This window comes from Metarhizium acridum, assembly GCF_019434415.1.
Source record: "Metarhizium acridum strain ARSEF 324 chromosome Unknown scaffold_141, whole genome shotgun sequence".
NCBI classification, from domain to species: domain Eukaryota; kingdom Fungi; phylum Ascomycota; class Sordariomycetes; order Hypocreales; family Clavicipitaceae; genus Metarhizium; species Metarhizium acridum.
Genome location: NW_027094020.1, coordinates 1,668,720 through 1,681,706, shown reverse-complemented (window position 1 = coordinate 1,681,706; position 12,987 = coordinate 1,668,720). Strand labels below are relative to the sequence as shown.

The 12,987-nt window shown below is 50.4% G+C and overlaps 6 protein-coding genes across 8 annotated transcripts; 3 read left to right on the top strand and 3 right to left on the bottom strand.

Annotated features, from left to right (window-relative positions):
* Positions 1-45: 45 nt before the first annotated feature.
* J3458_009156 (uncharacterized protein) lies at positions 46-4,166 on the top strand. 2 transcript variants are annotated; one of them, XM_066119605.1, is made up of 5 exons: positions 72-324; positions 390-469; positions 569-761; positions 1,183-1,527; positions 1,591-4,166. In XM_066119605.1, the coding sequence occupies exons 3-5, from the start codon at positions 758-760 to the stop codon at positions 2,634-2,636; spliced, it is 1,395 nt and encodes a 464-aa protein (XP_065975401.1). In that variant the 5' UTR covers positions 72-324; positions 390-469; positions 569-757; the 3' UTR covers positions 2,637-4,166. The 2 variants fall into 2 exon arrangements, with proteins under 2 accessions (XP_065975402.1, XP_065975401.1); XM_066119606.1 differs by having other exon boundaries at positions 46-324; positions 569-4,166.
* Positions 3,044-4,065, bottom strand: J3458_009155 (uncharacterized protein; the record flags this gene model as incomplete). The annotated part of the gene is made up of 2 exons (XM_007813494.2): positions 3,044-3,738; positions 3,816-4,065. The coding sequence occupies 2 exons, from the start codon at positions 4,063-4,065 to the stop codon at positions 3,044-3,046; spliced, it is 945 nt and encodes a 314-aa protein (XP_007811685.2).
* A 167-nt stretch (positions 4,167-4,333) lies between the features above and the next one.
* Positions 4,334-6,801, top strand: J3458_009154 (uncharacterized protein). The gene is made up of 2 exons (XM_007813495.2): positions 4,334-4,635; positions 4,702-6,801. The coding sequence occupies exons 1-2, from the start codon at positions 4,554-4,556 to the stop codon at positions 5,409-5,411; spliced, it is 792 nt and encodes a 263-aa protein (XP_007811686.1). The 5' UTR covers positions 4,334-4,553; the 3' UTR covers positions 5,412-6,801.
* On the bottom strand, positions 4,334-8,338 carry apc5_1 (APC5 protein). Its single transcript, XM_007813496.2, has 3 exons — positions 7,362-8,338; positions 7,209-7,302; positions 4,334-7,154 (listed from the first exon to the last, which is right to left on the bottom strand). The coding sequence occupies exons 1-3, from the start codon at positions 8,119-8,121 to the stop codon at positions 5,651-5,653; spliced, it is 2,358 nt and encodes a 785-aa protein (XP_007811687.2). The 5' UTR covers positions 8,122-8,338; the 3' UTR covers positions 4,334-5,650.
* A 509-nt stretch (positions 8,339-8,847) lies between these two features.
* Positions 8,848-9,644, bottom strand: EAT5_1 (Cytochrome c oxidase subunit 13, mitochondrial). The gene is made up of 5 exons (XM_007813497.2): positions 9,477-9,644; positions 9,386-9,410; positions 9,102-9,261; positions 9,026-9,033; positions 8,848-8,934 (listed from the first exon to the last, which is right to left on the bottom strand). The coding sequence occupies exons 1-5, from the start codon at positions 9,625-9,627 to the stop codon at positions 8,889-8,891; spliced, it is 390 nt and encodes a 129-aa protein (XP_007811688.1). The 5' UTR covers positions 9,628-9,644; the 3' UTR covers positions 8,848-8,888.
* Positions 9,645-9,849: 205 nt separating this feature from the next.
* Positions 9,850-12,490, top strand: APN2_1 (Class II abasic (AP) endonuclease). 2 transcript variants are annotated; one of them, XM_007813498.2, is made up of 6 exons: positions 9,850-10,130; positions 10,183-10,195; positions 10,256-10,301; positions 10,360-10,492; positions 10,549-12,105; positions 12,211-12,490. In XM_007813498.2, exons 1-6 carry the CDS (start codon positions 10,103-10,105, stop codon positions 12,336-12,338), a joined length of 1,905 nt encoding a protein of 634 aa, XP_007811689.2. In that variant the 5' UTR covers positions 9,850-10,102; the 3' UTR covers positions 12,339-12,490. The 2 variants fall into 2 exon arrangements, with proteins under 2 accessions (XP_007811689.2, XP_065975400.1); XM_066119604.1 differs by having other exon boundaries at positions 10,183-10,492; positions 10,549-12,490.
* Positions 12,491-12,987: the final 497 nt, after the last annotated feature.

The window sequence follows — 12,987 nt, the reverse complement described above, 5'->3', positions numbered from 1 at the left end:
CTAAACCGTTTTAGGCGCTGGTGCCACCAACCACTATCGGATGAGCCAAGAGATGCGATTTTTTTTTCTTCCAAGTCGGAGACATTGCAATCCGCTGAAGAATTTTCTTGGGGTTTTTAAACACTCCAATCATATCGCGTGAGCAACGTGCTTACAGGGCTAGAGAATCGCAGATTCTAGTTATTTTCCTTCTTGCACTCCTCTCCCTCCTCCCAGTAATCCATTCACCGGGTTCGAGAAGCGCCGTCAAAAAACAAACATCATGGGTCAACCATCGTTTCCGGCGTCAAATGCCATCATCTACTTGACTTATGGAGCCTTTCTGTACGTAACGACCGTTGTCTCATATCACCACACATGGCTGGCCAGCGCTAACCTCTGTCGCACAGGGTCCTGGGAACAGGAATCGCTTGGACGATGAGAAATCAGTCCAAACAGGATTTCCTGAGCAGCAATGGAACGCAAAGTGGTGAGCAATGCGGGGGACATGCGTCCAACACCTCGAAATAACTTCAAGAAATGGGTGGAATAGAACACCGCGAGCTCAGCTAACTCATTCTCACTCCAGCCTTCCCTCTTGCTCTCAACTTTATCGCCTCCGGTGAGTAGAGCCGTCACGGTTCAGCTACATCATCATGTTTCCGGGGCGGTAGCCTTTCGGGCCAGCGGATGCAATAACAGCACCCATGCGAATCCTTTGGCAAAGGCCTTGGTCGCGTATACGCGACTATACGAAACAGCAGCAGTGTCAACTTAGATGAGTAGGTTTATTCCCTGATCTTATTCTTCTCCTCTCTTGACGACGAGGTTATGAGAGCTTCTTCTCCTGCTTCTGATGATCTAGTGCAAATCTACTGGTCGCCGTCCCTGGCATCAGTCTCGCCTCCCCTGCATGGAAATCACTTTCGAAGCAGTGTGAGGAGAAAAAGCATCAACACTCTTTGTCGCAAGAGGGGAGAGGATGCGGCTCACTACGGGCGCTGATTTGAAGCAAGATGTGGGATCCAACTCCTGGAAGACAATGTTCCAGGGGAGATCTTGCACTCTGTGGATCTGAAGCTGAGATTGCACCGTAATTACTCGATCAAGTTAATGCTTGCGTGGGAAATGTGTTGCCGCTCAAACCCCCTTCTTATTTTGTGTCTAGTCAAACCTTCGTTTGTGTCGTACTGACATGTGCAGCCCTCGGAGCCGGTATCCTCTTCTCCTATCCCGAGCTCGCAACCATAACTGGTGTTCAGGGAGTCATCATTTACGCCCTGGCATCGGCGTTGCCTATGCTCATTTTTGGAGCCCTCGGACCTATTATCCGCCGCAAGTGTCCCGAAGGTTTCGTCTTGACGGAGTGGACACGGCAACGCTACGGGACAGTTGCCATGTTCTACCTCAGCTTCATGACCCTGGTGACATTGTTCTTGTACATGGTAGCAGAGTTGTCTGCTCTTGGTCAGGTCGTGAGTACATTAACGGGGATTGATAGCCTACCCGTGATTATCGTTGAATGCGTCATCACTACCATTTATACCTGTTAGACAGCCTGCATCCCCTGGTCCTATTATTGAATAGCATTGAGTGCTAATAATGTCATAGCTTTGGGTGGTTTCAAGATTTCTTTCCTCACAGATGTCATCCAAGGCGGTATGGTTGTCGGCCTCATCATCATTGCCACCATCACCGTTGGTGCCAAGACAGAAATCAAACGTGAGCTCATAGACTCGTCGCACCTTTTAGAACCAAGCCTCCTTGGTTGGCAGCTTCTGTATATCTTGCCCGTTGCTGTTCTCACCAACGACTTCTTTCTGTCCAATTTTTGGCTGCGAACATTTTCTTCCAAATCTGACAAGGATCTTTGGGTTGGCGTATCAGTTGCCATGGTGGTTATCCTGTGCATCCTCACTCTTGTCGGCTGTACTGGCTTGATTGCGGCTTGGTCTGGCGCATGGCCAGGTGAACCAGAGCAGGAGGGCTCACTTGCCTTTTTCCTGCTTCTTCAACAGCTACCTAGCTGGGTTGTTGGCATTATTCTCGTCATGGTTGTCTCCCTCAGCACCGCTGCCTTTGATAGTCTGCAGTCAGCCATGGTTTCTTCCGCCTCCAACGACTTATTCCGCAACCGCCTGAATATCTGGTACATCCGCGGCATGGTTGTGCTCATCATCATCCCTGTCGTGGTGGTTGCTCTCCGCGCATCATCCATCCTGCAGATCTACCTCATTAGCGATCTGCTCTCCGCGGCTACCATTCCCGTCTTGTGCCTTGGTCTCAGCGACCGCCTCTACTGGTGGCGCGGCTTTGAAGTCGTCGTCGGTGGTTTGGGTGGTATTTTGACCGTCTTCATATTTGGCGCTGTTTACTACAAGGATGCCGAACAAGGCGCCCAATTACTGCTCATTCAGAATGGTCTGTATGCCAATGATTGGAGCACATTTGGTGCATTTGTCGCAGCCCCTGTTGGAGGTATTGTTTGGGGCTTTGGGGCTCTCGCCCTTCGTTTGTCATTCCAGTATATCAAGGCCAGGCTCCGCCGTGAGCGCTTTGATGCACTTGATCGACCCCTTATGACCCGTACGGTCTACGACTCCGAAATGCCGGACGAAGTTGTAATTGCCTCGTCCAAGGCTGGCAAGTTTTTTTAGAGCTTAGCTATTTGCAAAGACTTGGCGTGGGAGGGACGTGGTTCATTTGTCGAGCGTAACGCTCGCCGTCATCGTCGTCGTGGTCAAGGACATAAAGGAGCATTTGATTGGCGTGTACAGCACACTCATGTGCTAGCATGACATGGTTTAACATGATGAAGAGACTAGACTATATGTTTGAGTATGGTATCGTAGGATACCAATAATATAAATGCCTGATGGGAGAAACATATAACGTGTCTAACCCGTAACTTGTCCATTTTCGCTCCCAATGCAAGATGTTATGGTACAGGTACAAAAAGATCGTGATAAAGTCCACGTTTAATTTACATTTTCAACCACCACCTCCCCGCAGAATGCCATCCCATGCGCTTTCCCAAGAATTTCTCGTCCCAATCCTTTTGAATTTACTTGGGAGCCGAATCGGTCCACCCCGCCCGCCTGGCCTGCTCTTTGTCTACAACAGCCTTCTCCCGCAAGTAGGCGTCCAACGTCGTTACCGAAGTGGTCCCCCATATGCGCCAAGGCGTAGTCTCAAAAGTCTTCTGGTTCGCTTGTCTCGACAGCACGACGTATTCAATCTTATCCTGCAGCTTCAAGCTCCCCGGAACAGTCTCGCCCGTGACAGCGCTAATCTTGGCCGCCTGCTGCGTCGACGCAATCGCCACGACCGCCTGCTCCGTGACCATGGTCTTGTCAAAGGGGTTCACCTCGTGGATCTGATGAGACATCAACTTGGGATAAAACAGGCCCTTGTTGTACTTGACAAGCTCGAAACGTACGCGCTCCTTGGGGTCGCGGCGGTCAATGGCCGCGCTGAGCTTCTTGGCGAACTCCCCGAGGCAAATCTTGTTCAGGGTGACCTTGTCGCCGGCGGCAAAGGACTCCAGCATCTCGCGGTACATGGCTTTGGCTGTGGGTGCAATCTTGCCCCGGCGGGCTTTCCATTTCGGCCGTGTCGTCCAGTTGGGCATCGACTTGAGCTTGAAGTTGAGGACTGAGGTGGCGCAGATGAGCCAGTGCTTCATGCGGGCGATTTGGTATTGGAGGAGCTCGGAGGGAGATTTGGGGTACTGTGATAGCGGGAGGGAGACGAATGTGCCTGGGAAAGCATTTACATGTTAGTTTTCGGTTGTTATTTGACAGTTGGGCAAATCTCGTTCGTGGGTGTCAACGGACCGGGAAATAGAGGACCACCGCCATCTTTAAAGTATTCGGCATTCGCAAGCTTTTGCATGTTCGACATGCTCTGCTCCTTGGCCATTTTATTTGAGCTCTGGCGAGAGGCTCGGTCCATTTCTCGAATAATCTTGTTCCTGCCGGGCATAGACGCATAGAGTCTTGTGCTGTGAATCGCCAAGGGTCCCGCGATGGCACGTCGCAGCGGGTGTGAAGAGCCAGCTCGCCATGCTGGAGCTAGCGAGGCCATGTTGAAGAGTTGCTCAAGCAAGTTATTGTGTCGCAAGCTCGCAACAGGCCTTCGATTGGGGCGTTGCGACGGAGTTTGCCCGGCTGCTGGCGTGGTCGAGCTCGGCACTGGTGATGTTGGAAACTGTACGGAGTAGGAGCAGAGAAGTTCCGAGTGCGGAATAAATTAATCCCCCCTGCCGAAGCACAGGGTAAGTGCGTGCGAAAGAGGCATGGACTTGGTGGATGATAGCAGATCCACACCGGGATAGCTGGTACGGATTTAGCATCTCCCAACTTCCCACGAGCTCCGTTCATGTCAATTTCAACGTCATACCTTTTATCGCAACAGCTTTTCGCCGCCACGACACGTGCGGCGCCACCAATAACCGCAGCTTTTCTTATACTGTCATCCCATGTTCTTGGAGAGCCGGTGAGCCAATTGGCTCGGACTGGGCAGCTGTCGCTCAGCAATTCACCGCCCCGCGAAACATCCTCTGGACGTCCGACATGATGAAGGTTACGACTCCGCTTCTGGGGAAGGGCTTGCTAGGCCGTAGCGTCGATGAGCTGCGGAGGCGCACTAGTATAGGTTTGTGTACCACGGCTATTTTTCTCTACTCTATATGCATCAGGACTGGTGCTGACCGTTGATCAGCCCTGAAGATGGAAGCTGTCAAGGGACCGCTCGGCCCGCGAGGTTTATACGAATTCAACAGCGCCGCCTCAGTACAAGACTGCATCCTCATGTCTGATAACTTGATTGGGGGCTCATCAAAAAGTCATCTCGACTTCATATCTACCGGCACCACCGACTCACCTTCAAACCCAACCGGCTCCTCGTCGCCGTCGTCATACGCCCGCTTCCACGGCCAAATATCCACCTCCCTCCCTGCGAATCGCCCAAACATCCAGCGCAGCGGATACGCGGCGTTCCGTACTCCTGATCAGCGGCCGACTCTATTTGGTCGTTCGGTATGGGATATCGACCCGTATGCCTATCTTGCTTTGCGGATCAAGTCAGACGGCAGATCATATTTTGTCAATTTGCAGACGGAGGCTGTGGAGCCCACGGATCTGCATCAGCATCGCTTATTTGCGAAACGGCCCGGACAGTGGGAGACTGTCATGATCAAGTGGAATGATTTTGTGAGGACAAACCATGGGTTTGTGGTGGAGCCGCAGACAGAGATATTACGACAGAAAGTGAGAACGGTGGGTATTGGGCTGACGGACCGCGTCGAGGGCCCGTTTGAACTGTGCATAGAAAAGGTATGGGCTACGAATGAGGTTGCTGAAGACGCGACGGTGGTGAAGTCGGGGGCCAGCGAGTTGAAGAATAAGCGGGGAGAGAAGATTCAGTGGTAGACAAACGTGGACTAGCAGATAGGAAACAGTTCGTCATGCGAGCATTCAGAGATGTCCATGAGGGAAGGAAACTAGTTATTGGGCTATCAGAGCCCTGACTTGAGTACCCTTGGCGAGGCTTAGTATGGGTTTCTAAGGTGGTTATAAGGTTTGTCTAGGGGGCGTGAATAAGGTATCTATCTACATGCAGTGGTATAATAGCCGTCCTGTACGAACAATATTTGCAACAGACTCATTCATCACCGTCCAAGCCTCAATGACTCTGCTGTTTTTCGCAACTCCACATACGCCGCTGCATAGTCAGCAGCCAATGCCACCTCCCCCGTCAGTTTCATAATCATTGCCTTCTTGGCCATCATTTCGCATTGGCCTTTGATGTCCTCGATTGTCGAGTAGTGATCAAACGCCTTTTGCACGGCTGATAATGCTCTAGTCATATGTTCGGTTCGCTTGCTCGACTTTGGGGGCATATTTCCCGCCATGCCCATACTTGCGTCGGCAAGAAATGAGTAAAGCTGAGCTGAGAGAGATGATGATTCGCATTCCAAAGCCCGAGGTAAAACTGCAATAAGGAGCTGTACAGCTGCCTCGAATTCGCCCAAAGATACGAGGATATTGGACAAGGCACCGATGGCTTGCCAGAGGCAAGGAATCAGCCGTGCACGCCATGCTATGTTTGTAGCACGGACTGCTGTTGAGAAGGCTCTTTGCGGGCGACCGCATTTGTCTAGCAAAGCGACCTTCATGAGGAGAAGCTTCACACGTAGAGCAATGTCCTTGTTCTCGTCTCGCAGCTTGCATATCAAGCTCTCCACCTTCTGAAAAGCTTTTTGTAAATCGCCTCGGCGGATTAAGCAGTCGATGTGTAGCGAGTCGATAATAAAAGCCATGTCAGGCTCAAGATCATCCGAATCTGACTGCAAGAGCTGGCGGAGCAACTCTTCAGCACCATCTAAATTGTCATGGTGCAAGTCTTTTCTTAGCTTTATGATTGCTCTATACTTGTACCAGTATTGGCTGGATTTCCACGAGCGCAGTGAGTTCTCGTCAAGCTTCTCCAAGTATTGGAGACCCTCGTCATATCGACCACGATCGGATAACGTCAGTGCTATACGGCAAGTATGTTTAAGTTCATCATCAAATACTGCGTGCCTTGCGTGACATCTTAGGAAAATTTCCGACGTCAGGGTGGACAATTGTGTCAGGCCCAGTCGATTCCATAATGCAGAGTACAATGACAGTTGGGAGCCAAACATGGTCTTCATGTTTCTCTCAACGATGACTTGTGAACTTCGAACCATGTACTCTAGAGACGTTGCAACACTGTCTCCATTGATGAGGCCTAGCTTGGCCTCGCTCAGGAGCACGGAACTCCAAAGAGACCACATGCCAGACTCTTTAGCCTTGACCCTCAGGAACGCCAGGCTTTCCTTGCCAGTACCCAATAGGCTGTTTGACTCCAAATCACGAACCAGGTTGGGATGCGCCCGACCAAAATGAAAAAGCCAATTCAATGCAAAATTGAGACACGTCATATCCCGATTTTCTCGTGCTGTAGAAACAGCCTCTAACATGGCCGAGATGGCTTCCTGATGGCACCCGAATTCTGCTTGCAACACAGCCAAATTCATAAGGGCATACTGGTAAAAGAGTCTGTCTCGATATTGCATAGTATAGTCGAAATATCTATGCAAAAAGTCGAATGCTGTGGGATAGTCCCCAGACTTCCACGCGTCAAGGAAGCTGCACCACAGTTAGAGAGAATGCAAAATTGTCCACCGCATAGCCACCGCATACCTCAAATAGTGTGTTAGACTAGGGACGAGAAAGCTGTCGTGCAGAAGATCATGAAACTGGTGTCGTATTTCCAAGGGAATCCTGTTTCCATATTCTATCCGGATTAGCGTACATGTACATGCATGACAAGGGTATAAAAGTCAATATGCTCACTTTGCATCTGTTCAATCTGGAACTCGAGCAGCGATTCCACATCGTCGGTGCTCACAGGGATGGTGCTACTCTCATCCCCTGTGAGCATGTCACCATATGCAACTGCTGCCAAGGCAGATACACTTGCAGGATCCCAGTCCTCTTGTTCCCCTAGCAAAAGGACATTATCGAAACTGAGACGGCCAAAGTTGGGGTTCTTCCTCCTCAAGTAGTGGGCAGTAGGCTGGCGATATCGCACAAATGCTTTCCAAAGTTCCGTACAATCATGAAATCGTAGTTTTTGATATTCCAAGCGCGATCTGCGAATGAATGCGCCGAATGGCGAGTTGCGTGACAATCTGATTCTCTTATCCACTTGTTCCGCGTCACCATCGTCATCCTTGCGGCGCTCCCCCTTGGCCCTGACCAGCATTTCTTTGATTCCTTCAAAAAACTCATTCAAGCTGTCCAGGGAATGGATTCCCCAAAGCTTCCCGAGGAACTGGTCCCAGAGCTTCCGACCAGGCAACCCCATCAAAAAGGGATAGCTGCCAAGGAGCTTCTCAAAGTCCTTTATGGTGATGACCAAGCCCACAGTGCGCTCGGCTTTCGCCCACCGTGCCTCTTGTGATGACAATGGGTCTGTAGAGTCATGATCCAAAAGGTGTGATGTGATGAAGGAAAGAACTGGGAGTACAGCATCACTTGGGACAGCTTCTTCTGTGTACAGCTCCACAAGTGCCAGAAGGCCGATTTTCGCGGGCGTAAGATAGCGAGCCATCGTGCGTATGGGCTCACACAACTTCTTGGTGGTTCAAAACCTAGTCCATGGAACTCCTGGAGAGTCCCTTGGCTTGAGGTACCCCGACACGGTTTGAGGCTAGAAGTGGTCGACGCGCGACCGAAGAAAGTTTGCTTGCCAGATCATATCTGACAAGTCAATATAAACAAGAATTAGACCAGTTCGGTAGAAGTTGAAAAAGCAGTTATTATCACAAGGCTCAAGTATGGAAGTGATGTCTTGCTTCCTCGCCTCAACCATTTCCTATGTAGATGGTAGGCGCGTCCTGAGCGGTTGCCACTTGCGTCGGGTATTCTTCGGCACCATAGTTACGAGCAGGACTGATGCGGTCATTTGGCCTACGAGTCAAAATAATCCGTCGCCGGAGAGAAGCTCCGTCTACACCAATTGAAGAATGTGCAGCGCTTCGTCCATGGCATGTAGCTTATCTTGGAGAGTGTTTTGCTGACGAGCATTTTGCGAGACACGAAGTTGAGCTATTGCCCATGTCTCAATCACCTTTATCCAACCGCCAACTCTGAGCTGCACTTCTCTCTAAGCATAGGAAACTACCTCAAAATTGCAACTTGTTCAGTCGAGTCATGTATACTGGGCAAAAACTTCACAGAGTGGAAGGCTCCAATAAGAAAGCAGGTTTTAGGAAAACAGCGTAGTCAATTCGACACTAGGGAACATGTACAAGGAGTCTCCTGAAGGGTTATTCTATCAATATTTCCGGCTCCGTGGCCCTGATACCGAGTCTTACTTTACGCAACCTTGTTCTTGTTGTGGTAGTTGACGGATTCGTTCCAGCTGATTTCAACAGTTAGTTTCACAGATCGTATATCAAACCGTGTAGGCATGTGCTTGTATCGCTTGTACCACGCAGCCGGTATACACTTACAACAGGGTCTATTATAAATAGTCAGCACACCCACACGCTCAGCATTCATACAGATACGATTCGCGGATTATCTTACCTTGTCACCATCTCCCCACTGGTAGTTCTTGGTGCGGATGTTCTGGTAGGGGTACTCAGTGCGCTCCTCCAGAGGAGGCATGTGGCTCCAGTGCTCCCAATGCTCCTTCCAGAGATACCAGGCGTTGGCACCAGCCAGGGCGAGGCAAGGAATAACACCGCTTTATGCCCAAGTTAGTCTGCAATTCCTCCCACTCATAGGCTTCGGCAGTATCGGCGGCTAATGCTCCGGCACCAGGAGGCGAAAAGGTCGTGGGCTGTCATGACGGGCATCAGGATACGTACTAGATGGAAATCTTCTTCCACAGCTCTGCGCCATGTTAGAATTCATGCGTCACAAGGGCCAATGGCAATTGTTGAGTACAATGGCACTCACCAGTGGTTTCCTTGGCGTGCTCCTTGATGTGCTGGCGTTCCTTGATGAACTCGTTCTCGGCAGAGGTGCTGGCAAGACGGCGCTGAGCAGGAGCGCGCAGCTGCGTGGCGAACCGCGAGGCGTTGCGGGTGACTAGTCGCGAAGCAAGCATGGTGATGGCGATTGTCGTTGATTGATTGCGGAATGCAGGTTGTAAGATCAGGTCATCCGGGATCAATTCAAGCTCGGCTAGCAGAGTTTGGCGGCCTCGATCATAAGGCAGAAAGAAAGCTGCTTAGCAGCACGTGATGTCGTGCGCTTCCCGCGACCCGCCCTCAAGGTGAACCGCGCGACATGGCAGGAGGTCCGCTGAGATCTTGATGCAATGAACGCCATTGCCATGACCTTCACCAACACACACAAGAGACTCAACACCCTGCCTATCATCAGGCCTTATACATGTACTGCTCTTTGAGAAGCTTTATAGGATAGTAGCCAAGTCTAGTCTTGCTGATTGATGAAGTTGTGTTGCCTCCTGATCGTGCAGCTTGGGCAAGCAGGATGTAAATAGCCTGTCCCATTTGCCCCGCCGTGCCGAAGCAGCGAAACACCCGCGGGTCCTCTTACGAGATCGAAGGTGCGGCATTATGGGGTTTCGTATTACTACGTGGAATGGTAAGATTGCCGGGATTGCCCCAGTGGCCATGTTGCTAACAAAACCGTGCAGTAAATGGCATCAGGTATTTTTTCTCGGACAAGTACTCATCTTCTGGTGTGCAGCCTGCTCACGCATGAAGCAGAAATCCCTTTGGATATCAACCATGGAGAGAGCAGCGCACCTTTCAGGTAAAGATGTCGTTACCGTCACACGCAGAGTCTAGCTTGCTAATGCTACACACACTAGGCCATGTTCGATATCTTGGAATCGGACATTGTAGTCATGCAAGAGACAAAGATTCAGCGGAAAGACTTGCAAGATGACATGGTTCTAGTGCCAGGCTGGGATGTCTTCTTCAGCTTGCCAAAGCACAAGAAAGGTCGGTCCATTCGGATGCCCCTGTAGTTGGCATTGACGGTTTGCTCATTGTCACAGGATATTCTGGCGTCGCCATTTATACTCGCAATGCATCATGTGCGCCCATTCGTGCCGAAGAGGGAATTACCGGTGTACTTTGTCCTCCCAAGTCTACAACCAAGTTTCGGGACCTACCTTCAGACCAACAGATTGGCGGTTACCCTCGTCCCGGTCAGCTCTCGGGCATTGTAGAAGACACGGTACTTGACTCCGAAGGCCGCTGTGTCATACTGGAGTTTCCAGCGTTCGTGCTACTTGGCGTTTACTGTCCAGCTAATCGAGACGAAAGTCGAGTCGAGTTTCGCACCAGCTTTTTCGAGGCCTTGGATGCTAGAATACGGAATCTGGTAGCTGGAGGGAAAGAGGTTATTCTCGCGGGCGATCTAAACGTCATTCGTTCAGAAATGGATTCAACGAACGTGATGGAGAACTTGCGCAAGGAAAACATGACGATTGATGAATGGATTTCACTCCCAACGCGACGAATCTTCAACCAACTCATATTCGAAGGCAGTATTGTCGGCGATCGCGACGAGGGCCGAGAGACGCCAGTTTTATGGGACCTATGTCGTTGCTTTCACCCAAGTCGACTAGGAATGAACACGTGCTGGGACACCAAAAAAAACACTCGGCCAGCCAATAATGGCAGTCGTATAGACTACATATTATGTAGCAACGGCATTAAGGATTGGTTTACTTCGGCCAATATTCAAGAAGGCCTGATGGGCTCCGATCACTGCCCTGTTTTTGCCACAATCGCTGGCACCGTTGCCAGCAACGGGCGCCAGGTTAGCATTAACGATGTTATGAATCCCGCAGGGATGTTTGAGAATGGCACAAGGGTGCGGGACCTGGCACAGAAGGATATCTTACCACTATCTGCAAAACTTATTCCCGAATTCGACCGCCGCCAGAGCATCAGAGATATGTTCTTCAAAAAGGTCACCAGTGCTGAAAGAAGGACAACGCCGCACAATTCGGAGTCTTCCAGCTTCAAAGCGGAAGACACGAGTCAAGCTAGCGACAATGATGCTTCGAGCCAAATAGACAATGCTCTTCAAACGGTGAATACCAACACACCAACCAATAAACCGGCGGCCCTGCCATATTCACAGCCACGCAAGAGGTCTCCTGACCCAATCGACCCCGTGCCAAGGCAACTAAAGAGAAGTAAATCTGCAGCGGATCCCATTGGGTCTAAGCAAAAGATCTCAGCGGGACAAACTACACTAAAGGGATTCTTCAAACCCGTTAGCTCGGTGCTCCCTTCTCCAGCTGTGTTGGCAGATCCAGAAGCACAAAGCAATGCCACGGATCTCCCCGCTACGAAAACCTCGCCTTCTACCAAAGGAAGCTCCGAAAACCTCACATCGAATGAATTCATGCCGCCATTTTCCGAGCAGCCTGCTCATGACAGTTTAGTTGACACATCCCCAAAATCACCTGACAGAGTGTTCGACCCTATTCAAGCCAAGGAGTCCTGGTCCAAGCTACTGGGCAAACGAGTTGTTCCTCGTTGTGAGCACGACGAACCATGCATTAGCCTGGTCACCAAAAAACCTGGCGTGAATCGAGGTAGGTCATGTTGCCGCCGTATTGGCACTGTTTGTCGTCCCTGTTTGGCGTTTTCCATACCTCTACGATCCTCTGACAAGTGGAGCTATGCTAACTCGTATACAGGACGGTCATTTTACATTTGTCCTCGCCCTCTTGGGCCCTCTGGGGAGAAGGAGAGGGGATCCGAGTGGCGATGTGGCACTTTCATCTGGAGCAGCGACTGGAACGGGACGTCGTCGACGCAGTCATAGCGGCCATGTGGTACCGTCAGTGGTGGCTATTCATAGCACCTACAATCACCTGGAGCGTTGCTCTATTTATTCTGTTGGATGCATCATTCCGTTACAGAAATGTTACCGTAGTCTTTCTCATGATGAAATAAATTTACGTATCTACGTGTTCCCTCGCCTGAAGACATGGTCTTCGTCTCGGTGTAATATACACTCCGCAACTAATTTTTGCCATAACTTTCTGTTCAAATCTCGCCCTTGAATTACATATCCTTCATGTTGCAGCATCCAACACTCGTCTAGATCTTGCATTGCCTAGATTACCTCTTCTACCGCTCAGAATTTTGACTCCAGGTTTAGCCGGGCGCCATAAATCCATTCAGCATATCATGAGATTTTTGGGCGCGAACGTCAACTTTGCCGCAAGCCCATGCAGTGCTCTCTGCCCTCGGGTAAAACGGCATACGCTCCTCATAATTGTGTTGTGTAGCGCTGCCGAATCACGCCCATCGGTTGATGCATTCTGCGGAAGCATTTGATCATAGTTCGGCTCGTAGCATGGGAGGGAGCTTTTCGCCTACCCGGTTTAATGTAGTGGTTAGTGCTCTTTGCTCATTTCTTTTCCAACATGCTCTCCTCATCTACCAACGTTATTTTTAGGTCTTGTGAG

Excerpts from the sequence above, each read along its gene's own strand:
- J3458_009156 (XM_066119605.1), top strand. Across the intron at positions 1,528-1,590 it reads CATCACTACCATTTATACCT|CTTTGGGTGGTTTCAAGATT; the intron begins GTTAGACAGCCT and ends ATAATGTCATAG.
- J3458_009154 (XM_007813495.2), top strand. The coding sequence starts at position 4,554 with ATGATGAAGGTTACGACTCCGCTTCTGGGGAAGGGCTTGCTAGGCCGT. Across the intron at positions 4,636-4,701 it reads GCGGAGGCGCACTAGTATAG|CCCTGAAGATGGAAGCTGTC; the intron begins GTTTGTGTACCA and ends ACCGTTGATCAG.
- apc5_1 (XM_007813496.2), bottom strand. The coding sequence starts at position 8,121 with ATGGCTCGCTATCTTACGCCCGCGAAAATCGGCCTTCTGGCACTTGTG. Across the intron at positions 7,303-7,361 it reads CCAGATTGAACAGATGCAAA|AATATGGAAACAGGATTCCC; the intron begins GTGAGCATATTG and ends TAATCCGGATAG. Across the intron at positions 7,155-7,208 it reads AGTCTAACACACTATTTGAG|CTTCCTTGACGCGTGGAAGT; the intron begins GTATGCGGTGGC and ends ACTGTGGTGCAG.
- EAT5_1 (XM_007813497.2), bottom strand. The coding sequence starts at position 9,627 with ATGCTTGCTTCGCGACTAGTCACCCGCAACGCCTCGCGGTTCGCCACG. Across the intron at positions 9,411-9,476 it reads GCACGCCAAGGAAACCACTG|AGCTGTGGAAGAAGATTTCC; the intron begins GTGAGTGCCATT and ends AACATGGCGCAG. Across the intron at positions 9,262-9,385 it reads TGGAAGAAGATTTCCATCTA|CGGTGTTATTCCTTGCCTCG; the intron begins GTACGTATCCTG and ends TTGGGCATAAAG.
- APN2_1 (XM_066119604.1), top strand. The coding sequence starts at position 10,363 with ATGTTCGATATCTTGGAATCGGACATTGTAGTCATGCAAGAGACAAAG. Across the intron at positions 10,493-10,548 it reads CTTGCCAAAGCACAAGAAAG|GATATTCTGGCGTCGCCATT; the intron begins GTCGGTCCATTC and ends TCATTGTCACAG.